At 41.8% G+C, this 24,180-nt stretch overlaps 1 protein-coding gene across 2 annotated transcripts in view; it reads right to left on the bottom strand.

Moving 5' to 3' along the window:
• arhgef3 (Rho guanine nucleotide exchange factor (GEF) 3) overlaps positions 1-24,180 on the bottom strand; it is a 267,167-nt gene that overhangs the window by 165,057 nt on the left and 77,930 nt on the right. For both annotated transcript variants that reach the window (XM_063068059.1, XM_063068058.1), the window contains exon 2: positions 15,651-15,717. In XM_063068059.1, the coding sequence (XP_062924129.1) occupies positions 15,651-15,717 (67 nt within the window). The remainder of the gene's footprint in view (positions 1-15,650; positions 15,718-24,180) is intronic.

Genomic DNA, 24,180 nt, shown 5'->3' with positions numbered 1-24,180 from the left:
TGGATGTCCTCATCTTGGCACAAGAGGAGGCCATGGATCCACACATTGGAATGGGAATGGGAATCGGAATTAAAATGTTTGGCCACCAGGAAGTCTCGATTGATGCAGAGGGGCTCGACAAAGCGGTCCCCCAATTTACTACGGGTCTCACCAGTGGAGGAGGCCATATGGGGAGCACCGGACTCAACAGGTGACCCCAGCAGATTTGCAGGTGAAGTGTTGCCTCACCTAGAAAGACCATTTGGGGCCCTGAATGGAGGTGAGGGAGGTGGTGTATGGGCAGGTGTAGCACTTAGGCTGCTTGCTGGGATAAATGCCTGGAGGGAGATTAGTGAGGAGGGACGAATTGACAAGGGAATCTCAGAGGGAGTGACCTCTGCAGAAAACAGAGGAGCGGGGGAGGTAAAGATACGTTCAGTGTTAAGATAACCACACTGTTGTCACTTTAGACTTTATTTGATACGTGGCTGTCTAACTGCTTGCTGGCACTGCTTGATGACCAGTGCGGCCGGATAGTTTTCCCATTAAAGAGCCCGCAACCAACCCTGTTCAAAAGATATCAATCCAAATGAAAATCCCTTGGCTGTCCAATGGGAGGCTAAATTGCTGCCTGAAAGTTACCCTCAAAGTGTTGTTCTGATGATGAAAAGAGAACACAATTAAATTCAAACTTAATTAGAGACTACTAGAAATGCTGCAATCTCAAGGCACAACGGCAAAAGATGCCAAATCTTTTCAACAGATGTTGTGGTTGCAGTCTGCTGGGAACTATTTGATGAAAATTATACTTCACATCAAAATATGACTTTTACAGCACTTCAAGGGTCTGAAAATATACAACATAAAACACTGCTTTGGCCTGGTTGGTACACCATGAGAGAGATGCTTGCAAATGTTATACCTGTCAGATTCTCTCTTTCACTCATCAATGGATGTCAACAGCTTACACTGTGATACACACACACAGATTGCTGGGCATTTGTTGAAGGGAAATTCAAAAATATTGAAGCTAAATGTTTATGTTATTTTACAGTATAGAGCTTGTTTTAAACAGCTCACAATGACCAGTACCATCTAAGACAAAAGCATTGTAATTTTATTGTTCTGTAACACAGCAGAAGTCTGAAACCAAAACACTGGCATAATTTCCGTCAGGTGTGAGGTTTGGTTTTCCATGGTTCAGTAAGACTCGCTGAAATCTTGTATAATCCCTTCAGATTATTATGCCTTTACAATGACACAAGCACAGATTTGTTTTCTTTATGTGCAACGAGAGACAAGAAATTGTGAACAAAGGAAAAGGAGAGGTGCGTCGTATTTTGTTCATATTAGTGTTAGATGAGGTCTTAACAACAGCACTGTACACGACTTTAGCAGCAAGCATACAGCACACATACCTGCAGTAGTAGAAACAGCAGAAAGAAATGGAAACAAACACCAAATCTGCAATCGGACAGATTTAAACAGCACCAAGAAGGAAGAATCTGAAAGGAATGCCTCTTAGAATAATAAATCTCAAATGCTGCATTTTGCATTAAACCACATGAATCCTTTTAAATCAATGTATATGTTGCCCAATCAAATCTCCTGAAAGGGTGACCTGTTTAATACAGTCTTTTGTAATGCATAGTTAATTGTAAATATGGTGAATAATAAACAGTTCCAAATAAGCCTGTTAATTAATAAGTTAAACCAAACACAAACAAATGATGCAACTTGTGTGGTAAGAGAATGGAAAAGAAAAATCTATGGTGGTGATTTTCAATCCTGTCCACTTGGGTAAACTTAAAATTGTGTGGGAGTCAAACCTGCTGAAATCCCCACCTTTTCTGTACTGAATGGAGAATGTCCTGAGGGAACTACAGGATCTCCCTTTGTATGTCCTCAGGACCCAATGTGCTACGTCAACCAGTGGCTCTATTGGAGAATCGGCCATGGAATTCCTTCATGTAGCACCAGCATGAAAAAGAATTAGTGTCAAAAGGGACCCAAACATTTAAAACAAAAAGGAGGGAGAAAAACGTAGAGTGCTCTTTAGAACAGTCCAGCACAGGTCTGGAAAGGCCTAAACTTTTCTTCTGAGCTGAGCCTTTCTTCATCCACCCCATCACCAACTGTGAGAATCTCCTTGGAAAAATTGGTAGTACACGATTGCCTAGGACTGCTCCTTTCATTTTTGTTGGTGGATTCCCGAATGATGCTCCCCTCCGGATGCTAGTGAGCTACCACTCCTGACAGATTTGGGTGAGTAATGTAATGCAGACAAGTCAGAAACTTGTCAGAAACAGATCTCCTGGGCCTAATGCTGTTTGAGTTCAAACCCTCCATCCTAATTTCTGCTTTGTTAAAATCATGGCTTATACAACACTCTTGTAATTAAATCTTTGGTACATGGTTTTGGAGTACTTGAGCAGTTAGCTCAAATCATTTGGTTTAAGTTGGAAGAAATTTAAATCAAAGACTATGGGATTTGGATGACATAATTAAAGGAGATATTCAGGCTTTTAGCAGGCCAAAATGAGTAATGTTTCTGAACATAATGTGTGTCTTCATTTGGATAAAGTTTTCAGCACTTGTTTCTGCACTTTACCGCATGACTGTTGGACTAACCTCCTGGCCTTCAACAAATTTATGGGATTATAGTCAGCAAAGTATTTTCAGACTGTTACTATATTTAACACTGTTATGTAAGGAAATATTGCTGCATAATCACTTCTAGTAACTCTATCAATAACTGATGGTATGAGTAAATTAGATAAAATTTTTAAATCCACTTGTTCATATTACAGCTATCTCGACATTCAGTACTATTATCTCCTCAATATTAATCACCGTTTCCAAACATGGGCCTCTGTATCTTCCTCTGCAACTAAATGTTTGACTTTCTCAAAGGTTAACCAGTGTGGATTAGTAATAACATCTCCTCCTTAGGGAGGAACAACACAGGCACACCTAAGGATCTATGCTTAGCCTACTGCTCTACTCACTCTCCATACTCATGACTATGTGCCTAAGCACAATGCAAACAGCATCTATAAATTTGCAGATGACACTGCTATTGCTGATAAAATCTCAAATGGCAATAAGGAGGTCTACATGTGTGAGATAGATTGGCTGGTTGAGGGGTGTCACAACAACCTCGGGCTCAACATCAACATCAACATCATGGCTTTTTAGAACAGCTTGTTGTTGAGCCCACCAGGGGATCGGCTGTACTGGATTGGGTATTGTGTAATGAACTGGAGGTGATTGGAGAGATTGAGGGGAAGGAACCCTTAGGAGACAGTGCTCATAACATGATTGAGTTCACTGTGAAATTAGAAAAAGAAAAGCCGAAATCTGATGTGTCGGTGTTTCAGTGGAGTAAAGGAAATTACAGTGGCATGAGAGAGGAACTGGCCAAAGTTGACTGGAAAGAGACACTGGCGGGAAAGACGGCAGAGCAGCAGTGGCTGGAGTTTATGCGAAAAATTAGGAATGTGCAAGACAGGTATATTCCAAAAAAGAAGAAATTTTCGAGTGGAAAAAGGATGCAACTGTGGTTGACAAGAGAAGTCAAAGCCAAAGTTAAAGCAAAGGAGAGGGCATACAAGGAAGCAAAAATTAGTGGGAAGACAGAGGATTGGGAAGTTTTTAAAACCTTACAAAAGGAAACCAAGAAGGTTATTAAGAGAGAAAAGATTAATTATGAAAGGAAACTAGCAAATAATATCAAAGAGGATACTAAAAGCTTTTTCAAGTATATAAAGAGTAAAAGACAGGTGAGAGTAGATATAGGACTGATAGAAAATGATAATGGAGAAATTGTAATGGGAGATGAGGAGATGGCAGAGGAACTGAACAAGTATTTTGCATCAGTCTTCACTGAGGAAGACAGCAGGATACCGGACACTCAAGGGTGGCAGGGAAGAGAAGTGTGCGCAGTCACAATTACGACAGAGAAAGTACTCAGGAAGCTGAATAGGCTAAAGGTCGATAAATCTCCTGGACCAGATGGAATGCACCCTCGTGTTCTGAAGGAAGTAGCTGTGGAGATTGCGGAGGCATTAGTGATGATCTTTCAAAAGTTGATAGATTCTGGCATGGTTCCGGAGGACTGGAAGATTGCAAATGTCACTCCGCTATTTAAGAAGGGGGCAAGGAAGCAAAAAGGAAATTATAGACCTGTTAGCTTGACGTCGGTGGTTGGGAAGTTGTTGGAGTCGATTGTCAAGGATGAGGTTACAGAGTACCTGGAGGCATATGACAAGATAGGCAGAACTCAGCATGGATTCTTTAAAGGAAAATCCTGCCTGACAAACCTATTACAATTTTTTGAGGAAATTACTAATAGGCTAGACAAGGGAGATGCAGTGGATGTTGTATATTTGGATTTTCAGAAGGCCTTTGACAAGGTGCCACACATGAGGCTACTTAACAAGATAAGAGCCCATGGAATTACAGGAAAGTTACATATGTGGATAGAGCGTTGGCTGATTGGCAGGAAACAGAGAGTGGGAATAAAGGGATCCTATTCTGGTTGGCTGCCAGTTACCAGTGGTGTTCCACAGGGATCAGTGTTGGGGCCGCTTCTTTTTACATTGTACATCAACGATCTGGATTATGGAATAGATGGCTTTGTGGCTAAGTTTGCTGACAATACAAAGATAGGTGGAGGGGCCGGTAGTGCTGAGGAAACAGAGAGTCTGCAGAGAGACTTGGATAGATTGGAAGAATGGGCAGAGAAGTGGCAAATGAAGTACAATGTTGGAAAGTGTATGGTTATGCACTTTGGCAGAAAAAATAAACGGGCAGACTATTATTTAAATGGGGAAAGAATTCAAAGTTCTGAGATGCAACAGGACTTGAGAGTCCTCGTACAGGATTCCCTTAAAGTTAACCTCCAGGTTGAGTCAGTAATGAAGAAGGCGAATGCAATGTTGGCATTCATTTCTAGAGGAATAGAGTATAGGAGCAGGGATGAAATGTTGAGGTTCTATAAGGCGCTGGTGAGACCTCACTTGGAGTACTGTGGGCAGTTTTGGTCTCCTTATTTAAGAAAGGATGTGCTGACGTTGGAGAGGGTACAGAGAAGGTTCACGAGAATGATTCCGGGAATGAGAGGGTTAACATATGAGGAACGTTTGTCCGCTCTTGGACTATATTCCTTGGAGTTTAGAAGAATGAGGGGGGACCTCATAGAAACATTTCGAATGTTAAAAGGCATGGACAGAGTGGATGTGGCAAAGTTGTTTCCCATGATGGAGGAGTCTAGTACGAGAGGGCATGACTTCAGGATTGAAGGGTGCCCTTTCAGAACAGAAATGCGAAGAAATTTTTTTAGTCAAAGGGTGGTGAATCTATGGAATTTGTTGCCACGGGCAGCAGTGGAGGCCAAGTCATTGGGTGTATTTAAGGCAGAGATTGACAGGTATCTGAGTAGCCAGGGCATCAAAGGTTATGGTGAGAAGGCGGGGCAGTGGGACTAAATAGGATAAAATGGATCAGCTCATGATAAAATGGCGGAGCAGACTCGATGGGCCGAATGGCCTACTTCTGCTCCTTTGTCTTATGGTCTTATGGTCTAACAAGACCAAAGAATTGACTGTGGGTCCAGGAAGAGGAAGCTGATGAAGAACTACCAGTCCTCATTGAGGGGTCAACGGTGGAAGGAGTAAGGAGCTTCAAGTTTCTGGGTGTTAACATCTCAGAGGCTCTATGCTGCACTCATTACATTGATGCAGTCCTGACCAAGACATACCAGTGGCTCGACTTCATTCGGAGTTTGAGGAGATTAGCTTTGTCACCAAAGACCCTTGCAAATTTCTGTTGATAATATGGTGCAGAGCATTCTGGTTGGCTGCATCTCCGCCTGGTATGGATCCTCCTATGCACAGGATCACACAAATCTGCAACAGGTTATAGACTTAGCCAGATCCATCATGGGCACAACCTTCCCCAACATCAAGGATATCTTCAACAGATGGTACCTCAAAGTTCAAAGTTCCAGGTAATCTTATTATCAAAGTACATGTAGGTCACCATATATCACCTTGACATTCATTTTCTTGTGAGCATACTCATTGAATCCACAACAAAATAATACCCATGAAAGACCACACTAACTTGGGCATTTAACCCAATGTGCGAAAGACAACCAACTGCAAATACAAAAAGAAATAATAAATAAGCAATAAATATCAATAACATGATATAAAGACTCCTTGAAAGTGAGTCCACAGGTTTTGGGAACATTTCAATGATGGGGCAAGTGAGGTTAAGTGAAATTATCCCCTTTGGTTCAAGATAGTTGAGGGGTATTAACCATTTCCTGAACCTGGTGGTGTGAGTCCTGAGGCTCCTGTACCTTCTTCCAGATGGCAGCAGCAAGAAGAGAGCATCTCCTGGGTGGTGAAGGTCACAGATGATGGATGCTCTGCTTTCCTGTGACAATGTTTCATGTAATGAATGGTAGGGAGGCCTTTACTGGGCCATATCCACTACTTTTTGTAGGATTTTGCCCTTCAAGGGCATTGGCGTTTCTGCACCAGGCTGTGTTGCAGGCAGTCACTATACTCTCCACTACACATCTACAGAAGTTTATCAAAGTTTTAGATGTCATGTTGAATCTTCGCAAACTCCTATGGAAGTAGAGGCACTGCTGCATTTTCTTCGTAATCGCACTTATGTGTCAGGCCCAGGACCGGTCTTCTGAAATAATAACACTGAGGAATCTAAAGTTGCTAACCCTCTCCACCTCTGATCTTCTGATGAGGACAGGTTCATGGACCTCTGGTTTCCTTCTCCTGAAGTCAATAATCAGCTCCTTGGTCTTGCTGATATTGAGTGAGAATTTGTTGTTATTGCACCACTCAGCCGGATTTTCAATCTCCCTCAAATATGCTGATTCATCACCACCTTTCATTCACCCAACGGCAGTGGTGTCATTGCCAAACTTGAATACAACATTGGAACATATCGGTGTAGTTATAAAGAAAGCAAGACAGCGGCTATACTTCATTAGGAATTTAAAGAGATTTGGCATGCCAACAAATACACTCAAAGACTTCTATAGATGTACTGTGGAGAGGATTCTGACAGGCTGCATCACTGTCTGGTATGGGGGTGGGGGGGCTACTGCGCAGGACTGAAAGAAGCTGCAGAAGGCTGTAAATCTAGTCAGCTCCATCTTGGGTACTAGCCTACAAAGTACCCAGGACATCTTTAGGGAGTGGTGGCTCAGAAAGGAAGCGTCCATTATTAAGGACCTCCAGCACCCAGGGCATGCCCATTTCTCACTATTACCATCAGGTAGGAGGTACAGAAGCCTGAAGGCGCACACTCAGCGATTCAGGAACAGCTTCTTCCCCTCTGCCATCCGACTCCTAAATGGACATTGAAGTTTTGGACACTACCTCACTTTTTAAAAAATATACAGTATCTCTGATTTGTTGCATATTTTTTAATTTATTCAATATATGTATACTGTAATTGATTTATTTATTATTATTATTTTATTTATTATTTTTTCTCTATATATTATGTATTGCATTGAACTGCTGCTGCTACGTTAATAAATTTCACGTCACATGCCGGTGATAATATTTCAGGTATGTTCTCAGTATAACTGCAAGAAAACACGTTAAATTTTCTACTAAATCTTTTAATAATAAAGGCTTTCTAACTCCGCTATATTGTGTATGTTTTCAGTGACTTTGACCAATCTCCTACCATTTAAAAAAATATTCAGTATTTCTACTACTCCTGCCAAAATGCATAACCCCACCAGTACATTATTTGTTTGTGTTTACCCACTCGTGCAACTTGGATTTCCATCCCCAGAGTCTGCCATTTTACATTGCAACATAATTGCTGTGCTCTGAGTATTTGGTGAAGCTTATGGTCCGCCTCAGAATTTTCACTGGCCTTCCTCCTCACCTTTTAATGAATCTCAAAAGCTACAACTAAGAGGTGGCTTTTTGGCTCTTTCAATACTAAAACTGAGCAATTGAAATTGAACATTACATTGACAATTACCTTATTTTTTTTCTTTTTATTATTGGCCCGTTAGCCATCTAGAATCAGAATCAGAATCAGGTTTATTATCACTGGCATGTGTTGTGAAATTTGTTAACTTAGCAGCAGCAGTTCAATGCAATGCATAATATAGAAGAAGAAAAAAAATTAATAATAATAAGTAAATCAATTACACTATATGTACATTGAATAGACTAAAAATTGTGCAAAAAAACCCCCAGAAATAGTATAAATTAAAAAGCAAGGTAGTGTTTGAACAGAGAAAAGAGACTGAAGCCAGTGCCATGATCCCCAATCTCTTTATTGGCTGAAGAGTCTATGGAGGCACGTTACATGAAAGAAATTCAAAATACACTCCACAAAATGAACCCAAGGACTGGCATTGTTGGAGGCCAACCAGAAGGCAGGTCTATAGTGGTGATGCCTCAAACCATATTGATTTCCAGGGACAGGAAATAACAGCACTTCTGGGCAAGTACAAGACTTCAGGAGTCAGAATATTTTCAGCTCCAACCTCAGGTACTCAAGTTTCTTGTTCGTCTTCTAGTATTTTGAAAAGCTCTTGATTAGATCACACCACTGTTCACCACAGGCAATCTTTCCTTACTGTGGCATTACGATTAAAATTTCTGCTCATGTTACACATGTTAAAACAATTCATAGGATTAGGAAAAGACCAAAAAAAGGTCAATTATCCTATCAAGTCACATGACCAATCTTTCACAAGACTCATAATACTGGCAAGACTGGGTGCAGGAGGACAAAGACTTTGTGCCAGTCGAATAAATTTGGATAAGTTTGTTTTCACTGGATCTCACATTTCTTTAAAGACTGCAATACTCCTTGTCAGTGAAATGAAGCGCCGATTTATGGTAGGGGCGTTGCACATGGGGGAATGTTGGAAAAGTTATGGTAGAGAAAGGGCAGCCAGGTGCAGATTGGCCCATATAATTTGCAGACTGGATATTTTATTGATTTGATTTTATTTGCAGATACAGCAGGGTAACAGGCCCTTCTGGCCAAACGAGCATTCATGGCCCAGTTACACCATGTGACTAATTAGCCTGCCAACATGTGCATCTTTGGGATGTGGGAGGAAACCAGAGCACTCACAAGAAGGCCACGCTCTCATGGGGAGAACATAAAAACTCCTTCCGGACAGCGATGGAATTGAACCTGGATGAAGGAGGAGTTTGCTCACATACAAGAAAGTTTTCTTTGGTTTAAACAAAAAGGAGTGCTAGAAACATTCAACAGCTGGTGAGCATTTACGGAGAAGATAGACAATGTGTGTTTGGGCTAAAGATTCTTCTTTAAAACCATTTGCTAAAGGATATAATTCAACTGGAGTGACAAGTAGGCAACAGAAGCAGCAGCAAATGTTCCAAAACTGTGGGTGAAGAAGGAATATTTATATACTGAGTCATACAGAGAGGGAGAAAATTAATGCACGGGGATTTTACTAAACTGGTGCATGAAGAGAGAATTGTTAAGTTTAGGTGTCAATGCCAAATTGCTGATAAGAAAGACAACTCACTTCTCCCTTATCTACAAAGATACTCTTCTGGTAAAAGCATAACAAAGTTTTCTTCATAGTTATATTAAGAAGCTTGGCATGTAGCATCTTCTCTCCAAGTAGAAATGAGAGCAGTTTTAACATTTGACCATTGAGGAAGTTTTTAACGCTGCCAATTTCACAAAAGTTGCAGCATAGACACCGCACAAGGTGTCTTCACAGTTACAGCACTTGCTGCAATGCTCTACAAACCTGAAGGGCATTCCTAGCAAAGAATGTAAAGCCACATGTGAAGAAAATGCATTTCCAAAATTATTATATTAATTAAATGGCATGTTTGCCCTTGTTTCCGGCTTCTTCCACATTTCCTTCCAGTCCTGATGAAGGGTCTTGGCTCAAACCGTCAACTGTTTATTCCTTTCCATAGATGCTTCCTGACCTGCTGAGTTCCTCCAGCACTTATTGTGTTACCCTGGATTTTCCAGTATCTGCAGAATCTCCTGTTTATGTTTGTCCTTGATGGATTATATTCACAGATCTTTGCATGCTAAAAGGAAGTATTTGATTAGGGACAATAAGTGAACCTGAGGCAGATAAATTATAGGGGAAAGTTGGAATGATTTTTCTTCAGCACAAGAGTTTCTTTTGGTTAAAAAGAAAGGAGTACCGTATCTGGAAAGGTTGAGCCCAATCAATGGGATACCTGATACCTACCAAAGAGAGATGCATACCCTGTCACAGGATCTCACTGTGATATACAGTATGTGCAACTACATTCAAAGATTCAAAGTACATTTACTATCAATGTATGTATGCAGCATACAACTCTTGAGTTTGGTCTTCCCACGAAACAAAGAAAACATCAAACTCCCAACGTGCAATAAAAAACAAGTCATGAAAACAGCAAACAAAACAGCAAAAAAAAACTCAGAATATAAAACACCAAAACACAAAATCATCAAAAGAGTCCAGGCATATTCAGTTCAGTTCAATCTAGCACTGTGTTGTTCGTTATGTGCAGGCTGCAGTGGCAATCTGCCCCGATCAAAATCACACAAAATAGCTACAAAAAAAAAGAAGTAACCAGAAACCAGAAACACATCATTAGATTAGATTAGATTAGATTATGAGGACATGCAGTCCTCTTTTATCGCCATTTAGTAATGCATGCTTTAAGAAATGATACAATATTCCTCTGGTGCGATATCACAGAAACACAGGACAGACCAAGACTAAAAAACTGACAAAAACCACATAATTATAACATATAGTTACGACAGTGCAACTAATACCGTAACTTGATGAAGAACAGGCCATGGGCACGGTAAAAAAAGTTCAAAGTCTCTTGAAAGTCCCACATCTCACGCAGACGGGAGAAGGAAGAAAACTCTCCCTGCCATGCCCGACCACAGTCCAACTCTGAGTCGTCCGAAAACTTCAAGCCTCCAACCAGCCCTCCGACACAGAGCACTGAGCACCATCTCTGCCGAGCGCTTTGACCCCAGCCCCGGTCACCAGCAGCAGGCAAAGCCGAGGATTTGGGGCCTTCCCTCTGGAGATTCTCGATCGCACAGTAGCAGCGAACCAGGCATTTCAGAAGTTTCTCCAAATGTTCCTCCGTGCTTCTCACGGCTGTCTCCATCAAATCAGAATTGTGCACTGTACCCTACATCACGTGAACCACAGAGTCCAAACCACAAACCGCTTTGATTAAACCTTTCCCAAGATCAAGGACTCTGGCACCATTGAGCAAGAGGGAGACAGACAGACAGACAGACTGACAGGGAGGGAGATCATTCGAAACCAGGCACCTACCTCCTGGAGCAGCAAACGAGAGGAGGAGAGAGAGAGAGAGAGCAAGGCCAGTCACATGCAGGGAGACAGCGCTGAACACCACACCCACATTCCGTTTTCGTCCTCATTGATTTCAATCTTCCTCAACACTTCAGTCAGTGAGAAATGGAGTTGTTCATGGGCTCGCAACCTATTCCCAGGCTTCTTGGCCTTCAGGCTACACTCTTCGCTGAAAAGCTCACCGAAACCACTCAGAGTCAGCAAAGCAACAGATTGGTCAATCGGCCCGAAAACACGCCACCAAAACATAGATCACAGGCTCCAACAGCAGCAGAACTACACTTGAAAGAAAAGAAAGATGTAAAAGAAGTAGTTTCGTAAATCACCTGAAGGATGTCGCCCTTGATCTCATTATTCACAGTTGCCATCTCCTTCCACATAAAATCCAAGCAGAAATATTTCCTGGCACTGCTTAACACCTTCTAATAGATCAAGTCACAACCCTAAAACACTTTACTCATTTTCAAGCACTAGTTATTCTTTAACTCAAGTCAAAGTACAGAATTTGATTTCATGAAGGGTTATTGGCCCAATGTGTTAGAAGATCCATTTACCAAAGCACAATAGCAACAGTCACCTCAAAATCTCTGTGGCAACAATGTAAGTAGATCATTGTCAACAGTGTGATAATTAAAACAGACATAGGTCCTTTCATGTACTGGTAATAGCATCTACATTTTCAAATGCTACTGCACTTGTTGTGGCACCAATCGCATGCTTCAAAGCCAATTCTAATTTAGTGAGAACAGTCCAGAATCTACATTAAAAAAAATAGCAGTAATGACACACTTTCCATTAATTGAGCCAACAGCATTATTCCACTATTACAAACTAGTCATCTTCTGTCAGACTACTTTTCACAATTTCATAATGGCAGACATCCCACCCTGCAAAAACTCATTTCAGGGAGGTAGCACCATCAATTTGTGGGAGAATTCCGGGAGGGGCGGGATGTCTGCAATAGAGTAGCTCCTTAGCATCTGGCCAGCTAGTTTAAATAACGTTAGCTATGCTAATGAACGAATGACACCTGATAAACTCACCTCAACATGTCTTTTACAGTCTTAACCCACCATGGGCAATAGAAAAGTCACTGTTGCAAACAGTGCAGCGAGCAATACTGTCATTATTTTTGACCTCTATTATGCAGGGATACACTTTAGTGTAGTCTGGGGTTTTATTTTTTTTGGAACACTCTGCCATGGCGCGCGCAGGCTCGCGCTCTCTCTCTCTCTCTCGTGGTCGCTTGCGCGCTCTCAAGTGCTCTCGCTTGCTTTCTCTCTCACTCGTTCTCCCTCTCTCGCTTTCCCTCGTGCTCTCGCTTGCTTTCTCTCTCGTGTGCACACTCTCTCGTGGTCGCTCTCGCGCTCTCTCTCGCTTTTCTCTCGCTCGCTCTCAAAAAAATTGATTTCCGTGATATGGTATATAATTTGCGGGCATCAGGGAGCCACTATTAATATGCGGGAGACTCCCGGAAGTTCCGGGAGAGGTGGGATGTCTGTAATGGAGCTGAAAGAACACAAAGAATTTTTGAATTAAGGCTTTCTTTCTAGTTCAGTTTCTAACAAATATTAACTACTTGTATGATAAATAAATATAAAATGATATCCAGTTCAGGGTCTCAGGAAATTAACCACTTACATCATTTAGCACTAATGTGACATTTTATAGAAGTGCCAGTCTCACTCGTCTTGAAAGTATTTAATAGGATTATAATTTGAGAAATTTGTCAGGCACTTATCCTTGCAAGTGGAACAAGTGCTGCACCTGCCCCTGCACTTCCTCCCTCCCCTCCATTCAGGGCCCCAAACAGTCCCTCCGGGTGAGGCAACACTTCATCTGCGAATCTGCTGGGGTTGTCCATTGTGTCTAGTGCACCCGAGGCAGCCTCCTCTACGCTGGTGAGACCCCTTATAAATTTGAGGCTTCATTGAGGATCTGCCACAAGTGTGACTTCCCAGTGGCCAAACATCTTAATTCCGATTCCCATTCCTGCTCTGACGTTGTCGATCCATGATCTCCTCCTGTGCCAAGATGACGCCATCCACAGGGTGGAAGAGCACCACCCTTATGTTCCGTCTGGATATCCTCCAGCCTGATGGTATGAATATCGATTTCTCGTTCTGGTGAAGAAAGGTCCCCACCCTTTCTCTATTCCCTACTCTGACCTTTTACTTCTTTTCCCCTGCCTATTACTTCTCACTGGATCCCTTCCCCCTTCCCTTTCTCCTAATGTCCACTCTCCTCTCCCTCGAGATTCTTTCTTCTCCAGCCCTTGACCTTCCCCACCTTCCTGGCTTCACCTATCACCTTCCAGCCAGCCTCTTTCCCCTCCCCTCTCCTTTTAGTTCAGCATCTCCCCCCTTCCTTCTCAGTCCTGGAGAAGGCTTTTGGCCCGAAACGTTGACTGTTTACTCTTTTTCCATAGATGCTGCCTGACTTGCTGAGTTCCTCCAGCATTTTGTGTGTGTTGCTTTGGATTTCCGGCATCTGCAGAATTTCTTAAGTTTATAATTTGTCAACAGCATGTACAGTACACATAAATTGTCACAGAGAGATAGTGCAGAAATAGACCCTTCAGTACAGCAAGTCCATGCTGACTATCTAATCCTAGTCCTAGATTAATTCTATTTTCATTCTCTGGGGAGTTATTCACTCCCTCCCAGATTTTACCAACACCTACACACTAGTGGCAATGTATGGTGGCCAATTAAACTTCCAACCCATGTGTCTTTGCCATGTGGGAGGAAACCCATGCAGTCACAGACAGAAAGAAAATAAAAACTACTGATTCAAGCCAATGTTGCACATTGAAATTATCTTTTTTCTCTTCAAAATGCCAACTCAGATATTAAACCAAGGTCTGATCCATCTGTTCCATAGCTCAAATATTTATTTTATTTTATTTAGAGATACAGAGTGGAAATTTCTCTTCCAGCTCAACAAGGCACACTACCCAGCAACCCACCCATTTTAATCCTGGCCTAATCACGGGACAATTTACAATGACCAGTTAACCGGTACATGTCTGGAACGTGGGAGTAGACCGGAGCACCCGGAGGAAGCCCATGCAGTCATGATTAGAACATACTAACTTCTTACAAACAGCGCCAGAATTGACTTCAATGCCCCAAGCTACAATAGCATCATGCTAACTGCTACATGCACCATAAGGTTATAGACTTATAATGGGTGTTTGAAGTTCAAGTTTCATTGTCGTTCAAGCATACATGAGTACCCATGAATACAGCCAAACGAAACAGCATTACTTCGGGGTCAAGGTACAAAACACAGTACCAACAGTCATACACAGCACAAGGCACGTATAAGAGAGCAAGCACGTAAGATATTGGTAAAATGCAGTCACACAAAAAAATATAGTCCAAGAACCTTAGTGCATGAAAGTTGCAACAGTTTGCAATCAAATACAATATGGCTTGGCTTCTGACAAGCAAACACCTGTGGGACAGCAACAACTCCAGTTTAGATGCCATATCACAATGCCCCCAGCACGCTGGCTCCAATGCCTCTCTCCTGGGCAGCTGCAAACAGGCAACTCTGCAGCTTGGGGCCCAGTCCTCACTACATCCGAGGCCATGTGGCTCCCCCCACTGTCTGCCAAATATATCAGTGCACCGGACTTGCAGCGTTTCACATTAACAATGTCCGACAGGATCTTATGATCACAAATAGAGTGACTAAGATGGCCACTCACTGTTAGACTGCACACCACCTTCACACACCAACTCCTCAGATGCCTCTCTAACCCAGACAGCCCCTTCAGCTTCTCTGCCAATGAGCAACTCGCTGAGGGTGTAGACCTGCAGTGTTATCAAAACTTAATGTCCTGCAGGGTCTTGCGATCATTAAAAAAATACTTAAAAGACAATAGCACCTTTGCTTAGTACCATAGAAGCCACCGTGTCCGATCTTGCTGCCATCTTACTGGAGCGTCCATCTTATCAGACTCAGGATCCTGTGGCTTTTGTGTAGGGTAACATCTTGACAACATTCACTCCTGCCCTTTACCCAGGATACTCAAGTTGAAATTCCAAAACCCATTATTAAATGCTCTTTCTTAGTGCTGAAGGCTCTTTCTTTCTGAAAGAAAGATGACAATATTTGTTTGCAACCAATGTAATTGATATTAATTAACTGTGTAGATGAGACTTTGAAATATTTCATTGGATGTGGTAAAGATCTGCCATTATTATACATCACAACCCATGACCTTTTGTAAATAAAAAGTGACTAAGGTACTTACCCCCTTTAAGTTCCAGCCACTGACCACAGAAAGCAGGGAAGAGGTGCTACCTTCCTGTAAGGTAGGCCTAGGAAACAAAAGAAATGGGGTCTATTTACAATCACATCATTCGCCAATAAATGTTAATGTTAAAATGGTGTCATGGATGGGAAGACAAACACAGTAAGTCTACGTTTGATGCATTTGTCGTTTCATCCTTGCAGATAGAGTTAATTCACAGAATCTCCGAAAGGCAAAAGATCTTTTCCAATTTAAGGTTCAAATTATAACGTATAGAATCCTTTTAGTGCTACGTAAGTGGTGAAGAACGTTAGTTTTTAATTTTGAAAGATGCCCAAAGATCACAGATTGGATGTTCATAAAATAGCAAACTTATCCACTGTATCTTCTACAGGCACACATTTCCAAAAGTTGCTTATCATAGCATGCAAGGATTACTTCATTACTTTAGATTTTTTATACTATTCTTGTATAAAATTCAATTTATTAATCACTGTCTAGAGAATTTTGAGACAGCAGACTTAAATTTACTTAGTTTTGGTCTGATCCTTTGTGCATTTCATTTTTAGTAATATTCTGAATTTTTTCCTTATAAAACAGGGGTAGGCAACCTCAAGCACAAATGATTTTCTAGCATGCGTTATTCATTAATTTGAGGCCAAACATAACTAGATGTATTTAAATGGATAATTCCCATATTTCACGTTTTTTATGGCATTGTCCACTCATTAATACGCGATCCGGCCCACAAAGGCAAAAAGGTTGCCGATCCCTGTTATAAAATGTTAACTAAGCGATATATATTTTTGATATGCTAAGAATAAGTGATTTCAGTGGTGTAAAAAACATCTGTGACACAAATACTATAGGCTTCACTCCCGTGGGAACCAATCAAGGACAGACAGGCAGTCAATACCCACAGGAAGGAACACTGCAAAGGTCTCCCCTGCTGCTACTCAGTCCTTAACACAAAACCACTGACTGCATGGCACAACAGTCCTATTCAGACCAGCCTTCTGCCACTCCTGACCAAACGATGACCATGAAATCCATATTCTAACCCGAAACAACAAGGCCTTAACAGTAGACATTATGCTCACTGAAACCCTGAAACTCAGGAGAGAACAGCTTCAGTAACAATCCACAATTTTGTCATCCATGTCTGGGAAAAGGACGTACCAGACATCTTGGAGATGCCATCATTGCGATCACCTTCAAGAAGACATTTCAGACTGAGGAGTTCTGTGAACGCAGGGTGAATGCACCTTTTCACAGGTTACCCAGCCATTTTGCCCCTCAATGGAAAAGCCTCATTTGCCACCTCAGAACTGAGAAAATAAAAGTAAAAGCAAGTCCCATTCAGGACAGCCAAAAGAAAACAAGTGACAAACCAGTAGTTTATTTCTAATGATTTCTGGAGCTTATGTTCTGAAGTCTAGTATTTCATTTGATTTCCTGATTACTGCTATATAATAGCTGGATAAGTTAATGGTCGAAGTATTTAAACTTATTCAACTTCACTAATAGTACTTGCCAAGTTCTGATATCAGTCGTTTTTACACTTAACTATATCCTAATACCATACATTAGCATATTAAACTTCATCTGCATTATTTTGCATTCATTCTTCTGTCAGACTAATTTTGTACTTTCTAATTTGTTCCTTCAGACTCAATTGCTCCTTTACTTATTGGACCCATCTGCACAGTTTCTATATCTAATATATGGTAAGTTATCACGTTTCGCACCGGCAACAGAACAGCCGACTCAGAAGTTCCCTACTCCAACACTGACATGAGCAAGTCTCAACTGTGATGGTGTGAAACGCGGGTGATTTTTATTTAGTTCTGTTTGACTACTGGGCTGGCCACCCACGGCCACGAAAGCACAAGGAAAAATGGTGGTGGAATGAGTTGGTGTTAAAAAGTGGGAGGCAGAGACTGGTTGTCCAGAGCAAGTACATGAAAGTATGGGGTGGGGTGGGGAGGGAGATCATTAAAGGTGAGGGTGTCGCCATCTGTAGACCAAATTTCAACAAAGATCTCCATACAAACTGTAACAAATTTCTTTTTCTTGGCTAATTGGACATGCTGGAGGGAAATGGAAAGAGATCAGGGCCGCAATTTTCGATTCTTTGTTGTGTAAGGCCTGATACCTTTACTAATCCAAACAAGTTGAAACGTTGGACGGTGTAGGCAGATTTCCTTATTTCAAACTTACAGAGAAAGATGTTCAATTTCAAGGAAGCCTTTGGAGGATGCTACAGATGAAAACAGAGAGAAAAAAATTCGAAGGCACTTGAGTCTGTAGTTTATTTAGTTTATATTCTCTGTCCTAATCAAGCAGCATTTGAGGAGTTGCCTTTTTTCTTCAGGCTCAGCTAAGATCAGTTTAGAACATTCCCAATCTCCTTATCCCTGGTCAAAAATTAAATAAACTGGTTAGAATAAAACTAGCTGATGTTGGCACAAATCACTCCTACATTATAAGCCCAGACGCTAACTGAGGGATCTCCACACATCAATCGCAAATATTGTTGATCTGCAACACTTTTCCTTTTCTTTCAGGAAAACTTCGAAACGACAGGTTCTGTTTTCCTCCTGTGTAATTCATCTCAAATTATATCATGAAATGAATACCTTGTAAAGTAAATCAACTGTCTGCATGCTTAATAACTTGACCTTCATGCATTTCATATTTTTTTATTGCCACAAGCAAAAAAACATTTGACTAGGATGATCTTTCCAGGAGATAACAATCAGAACTGAATAGTTCTGACATGTGGAAGAGCTTAAAGAGACCATATTTGGCCATTGTTCCCATCGAGAAGGCGGCAGTAGGTGATTTTTTAAGGTGGTTGAGTAATACCAAACAAGTGAAGCATTGATTGCAGACTCTTGCAGGCATTGTAGCAGAAACGCCCACACAAAATGAGTGATATCTCATTGAATAATGTGTTATACGTGTCATCAAAGCCTGCAGCTCCCACAATTAAGTCCATCACATCACTGAACCTAGTTCTTCCCCCAACAGCTCAATCCATTGTACTGAATAATAGTTTCTTGATGCTAATTTTTTTATTTCAAGAGTAAATTTTATTGATAACAAAAAAATACAGAAGAATAAAAGTGCAATTAAAAAGAAATTCTTAATGCTGTATGTGGGTGGCAGGTTGGAGACAAGTCTCTACCAAATGAGGTGTAAAGCACTCCTCCCCTCTTCTGTCCACCAGAGAAAACAGGATCTCCCAATGGCCACACCTCTTAATTCCAGATCCCATTCCCATTCTGATATGTCAATCCACGCCCTCCTCTACTGTCAAGATGAAGCCACACTCAGGTTGGAGGAACAACTCTTTGTATTCTGTCTGGGAAGCCTCCAACCTGATGGCATGAACATTGACTTCTCAAACTTCCGTTAATGCCCCACCTCCCCTTCATACCCCATCCGTTATTTATTTATTTATTTTTATTATTATTAATATTTTTTCTCTCTCTCCTTTTTCTCCCTCTGTCCCTCTCACTATAGTCCTTGCCCATCCTCTAGGCTTCCCCCCTCCCCCTTTCTTTCTCCCTTGACCTCCTGTCCCATGATCCTCTCATATCTCCTTTGCCAATCACCTGTCCAGCTCTTACCTCCATCCCTTGCCCCTCCTGTCTTCTCCTATCATTTTGGATCTCCCCGCCCCTCTTTCAAATCTTTAACTATCTCTTCTTTCGGTTAGTCCTGACGAAGGGTCTCGGCCCGAAATGTTGACTGTACATCTTCCTATAGATGCTGCCTGGCCTGCTGCGTTCACCAGCAATTTTTATGTGTGTTGCATGAAATTCCAGCATCTACAGATTTCCTCGTGTTTGCCTTCCCTCTTCTAGCCTGTAGGTCACCCTTGGGCAAGTTCTAGCACCTGCTTAGCACCCCCCACCCCCCCGATCAGGGTCACATGAAGTGGTGGTTGGTCGTATGAGTAGCCGGTGCATATCACAAGACCTGCTTATGCAACCACTGATGCCAGGCAGACAATCCCTGAAGAGTATTGATAATGGCTGGGGCCACCAGTCTTGTAAAGTCGCTGCCCGGAAGGCAATGGTAAACCAGTTCTGTAGAAAAATTTTCCAGGAACGATCATGGTCACGAGACCACGATTGCCCACTCCATATGACACAGCGTATAATGATGATGAATGTCATATGGTCACTACATACTGTAGTGTTCACACTTTAGAAACCATATTGCCCTCTGGGTTGATACACCAGTTCATTGCTTGTGGAGCTTCCCCCACTGACTCATCCCTGCTATGTGTGTATTGAAAGGACCCCAGACTGTGGCCCAACCTCACAGAGCCTTTGAGTTGGCCACACTAAGCAATCATCATATTGTTGATTAAATGATTAATAGAGAACCCAGGTCTTCTAAAATGGATCATACGCAAGCTAACGCATCAAGCTCATAATAGCAGAGTCCAATCTTTGTATAGTGCTAATTTATACATCCCATGCCCAAAAATTGAAATAATGGAACAGCACAAGGCAGGAGTAACAGAAGAGAAAAACAAAGTAATCTTTCTTTGACTGGAAACTATGGAGCAATGCCAAATAAATCTCCAGATTATCAGTGCCTAGTTTTTAAAATTGAGGACTATACACCCCATTCCATTCCACTAATGCATTAGCTAATACAATACTCCAATTTATAGTTGTATTTCAAATGTTTGTTGTCTTCTGTGCTCTTGCTCTTTCATTGATCCTGTTTACAGTTACTATTCTATAGATTTTCTGAGCATGCCTGCTGGAAAAAGAAACTCAGGATTGTATGTGGTGACATGTATGTACTCTGATAATAAATTTTTCTTTGAACTTTGTACTTTGAGCACTTGGGCCATGCCATCTTTTCGCAGCTACCATCGAGCAGGAGGGTACAAGAGCCTGAAGTCCCACATCACGATATTGAAGAACATCGGAGTGGCAAGGCAAAAACTCAAAAAAAGACAAACTGAACAATCCTAAAATTTGAGAGAACAAAAGTCTTGCTAGCTCAGATCAGACCGGTGAAGGTTTGAAAGTTCTCCAATTTATGGGGGAAGGGATGGAATGAGGGAGGCTCGTGAAAAGTCCATTAGAATATTCAAAAATTGTAGCCATAGATAAGCTTTTTAAGCAGCCAACACTCTGAGTCATAGCCTAGGGATGCAGTGTGGGTTTGAATTAGCAGCTTAACTTCTGCAGATACATTTCCCAAACTCTATCTGATTCAATTACAGTAAAATGAAGTCAAGTTATTGTCATATGTATGAGTACACGTATGCACCGATGCATTGGAAACCTTACTTGCAGCAGAATCACAGGCACATAGCATCAAATACAATAAGAAGCAATTCACAGGAAAAATATAAATTAAACAAATATGCACAATTTTTTACAAGAAACAATTAGAACAAAAATGGTGAAGTCCATTTTAGTGCAGAGTGCTCCTAGCATTGCCAGACTGTAGTGACCAAGGACCAAATGGCTGAAGGGAAGTAGCTGTTCTTCAACATCGTGATGTGGGACTTCAGGCTCTTGTACCTCCTACTTGATGGTAGCTGCGAAAAGATGGCATGGGCCAAGTTCAAAGAAAGATTTATTATCAGAGTACATACATGTCACCACATACAATCCTGAGTTTCTTTTTCCAGCGGGCATGCTTAGAAAATCTAGAATAGTAACTGTAAACAGGATCAATGAAAGAGCAAAAGCACAGAAGACAACAAACATTTGAAATACAACTATAAATAAATAGCAATAAATAACGAGAGCATTAAATGATAAGATGAAGAGTCCTTAAAGTGAGATCATTGGTTGTGGGAACATCTCAATAGATGAGTGTAATTATCCTCTTTTGTTCAGGAGCCTGTTGGTTGAGGGGTAGTAACTGTTCTTGAACCTGATGGTGCGAGTCCTGAGGTACTTGTACCTTCTACCTGATGGCAGCGGTGAGAAAAGAGCATGGCCTGGGTGGTGAGGATCTTTGATGATGGATGTTGCTTTTCTATGACAAAGCTTTATGTAGATTTGCTCAGTGGTTTTGAGGTCTTTACCCATTAGGTACTGAGCCAAATCCACTTCCTTCTGTAGGACTTTCCATTCAAAGGCACTGGTGTTCCCATACCAGGCTATAATGCAGCCAGTCAATACACCTTCCACCATACACCTATTGCAGCTTGTCAAGGTTTTTGATGTCATGCTGAATCTCTGTAGTCTTCTAAGGAAGTAGAGGTGCTGTCATACTTTCTTTGCAATTACATTTATATGATGGGTCCAGGACAGGTCCTCTGAGATAGTGGACAGCCAGGAACTTAAAGTTACTGACCCTCTCCACCTCTGATCCTCCAATGAGGATTGGCTCATAGACCTCTGGCTTCCCCCTCCTAAAGTCCACAATTAACTCCTTGGTCTTACTGACATTGAATGGGTAATTGTTGTTATGACAGCATTCAGCCAAATTTTCGATCTCCCTCCTGTATACTGATTCAACCCCACCTTTGATACAGCCCACAACAGTGGTGTCATCAGCAAATATGGTGTTGGAGCTGTACTTAGCCTCACAGTCAAAGGTGTAAAGCGAGGGACCGTCGCTAATAGATGTTCCTTTCTTGAGGCAATGCTTCCAGTAGATGCTCCCAGTGGCTGGGAGGAATGTGCCTGTGATGTACTGGGCAGATCCACTACTCTCTGCAGCTTCTGCACATTCAAATTGCCCTAATTGTAAGGATAAGTTCAGAATCAGAATCAGGTTTAATATCATTGGCATATGTCATAAAATTTGCTGTTTCCTGGCAGCAGTACATTGCAATACTTAATGATAAGAACTAGAAATTACAATAAGTATAGATAAAAGATTAAATTAAATAAGTAGTGCCAAAAGAGAGGGAAAAAATACTAAGGTTGTGTTCATTGTCCATTCAGAAGTCTGATGGTGAATGTGAAAAAGCTGTACCTGAAATGATGAGTGTGGGCCTTCAGGGTGTGGGTCCTGAGTCTGTGTACCTTCCCCTTGATGGTAGCAATGAAGAGAGTGTGTTCTACTTCCTGAAGTCCACAATTAATTCCTTGGTCTTACTGACGTTGAATGCAAGGTTGTTGCTGAGACTCCACTCAACCAACTGATCCATCTTGCTCCTGTACACCACCTCACCACCATCTGAAATTCTGCCAACAATAGTTGCATCACCAGCAAAGTTATAGATGGCATTTGAGCTGTGCCCAGCCACACAATCGTGGGTGTACAGAAAGTAGAAAGATGGGCTAAGCATGCATCCTTGAGGTTTGCCGGTGTTTATTGTCCATAAGGAGGAGATATTATTTCCAATCCACACAGACAGTAGTCTCCCAGTGAGGAAATCAAGGATCCAGTTGCAGAGTGATGTAGAGAGGCCCAGGTTTTGGAGCTTGTTGATTAGAACTGAGGGTACGATTGTGTTGAACATTGAGCTGTAATCAATAAACAGCAGCCTGACACAGGTATTACTGCTGTCCAGGTGATCCCATGGAGAGGAGAACCAATGAGACTGCAACCGCTGTAGATGTATTTAGTGATAGGCAAATAACAGTAGGCCCAGGTCCTTGCTTAGGCAGGAGTTGATTCTCACCAAGACCAACCTCTGAAATCACTTCATCACAGTAGAGGTGAGTGCCACCTTGCTCTTTGTGGGCACTGGTATGCTCAGCAGTACATCTGTAGAAATTTGTTGGAATGTTCAGTGACAAGCCAAACCTCCTATGAAAGTAAGGCAGACTTTCCTTATGATTAGATTTATGTGCTGGGCCCAGGGCAGATCAAATATGTTAACACCCAGGAATTTAAAGCTGCTAACTCCCTCCACTACCGATCGCCCGACGCAGACTGGTACATGTTCGCTCTCGCTCCCCTTCCTGAAGTCAACAATTCAGTTCTTTAGTTTTGCTGAGGCTGAATGAGAGGTTGTTTTTACAGCACCACTCAATCAGGCGATAATATCTCATTCCAGTAAGCTGACACATTACCACCTGTGATTCGCCCAGCAACAGAGATGTCATCAGCAAATTTGAAGATGGCATTGGGAGTTGTGCTTAGCCACATAGTCGCCTGTGTGTAGAGTGCAGTGCACCTGCGTTGATGACGACTTTGAATGGGATGATTGTGCTGACTGCCAAGCTGTAGTCCATGAAGAACAGCCTAACGTACAAGTTCCTGTTGTTCAGATAGGCCGGAGCAGAGTGAAGAACCAGAGAAATCACATCTGCTGCTGACCTGTTGTGGCAGTAGGCAAACTGGAGCAGATCTAGGTCATCGCTGAAGCAGGAGTTGATTCATACAATGACCAACTTCTTAAAACATTTCATTTCAGTTGGCGTAGGTACCATTGAAGCAGGTCGCCACACTCTTCTTGTGCAATGGTGCAACAGAAAACGTTCTGAACCAGATGGGAACCTCAAACTGCAGTAGTGAAAGAATGAAAATGTCCGTAAATACTCTAGCCAGTTGGTCCATGCAAATCTTTAGTACAAAACCAGAT

Source organism: Mobula hypostoma, chromosome 15, assembly GCF_963921235.1.
Source record: "Mobula hypostoma chromosome 15, sMobHyp1.1, whole genome shotgun sequence".
Taxonomy (NCBI): Eukaryota; Metazoa; Chordata; class Chondrichthyes; order Myliobatiformes; family Myliobatidae; genus Mobula; species Mobula hypostoma.
This window is presented reverse-complemented; position numbering and strand designations above follow the sequence as displayed.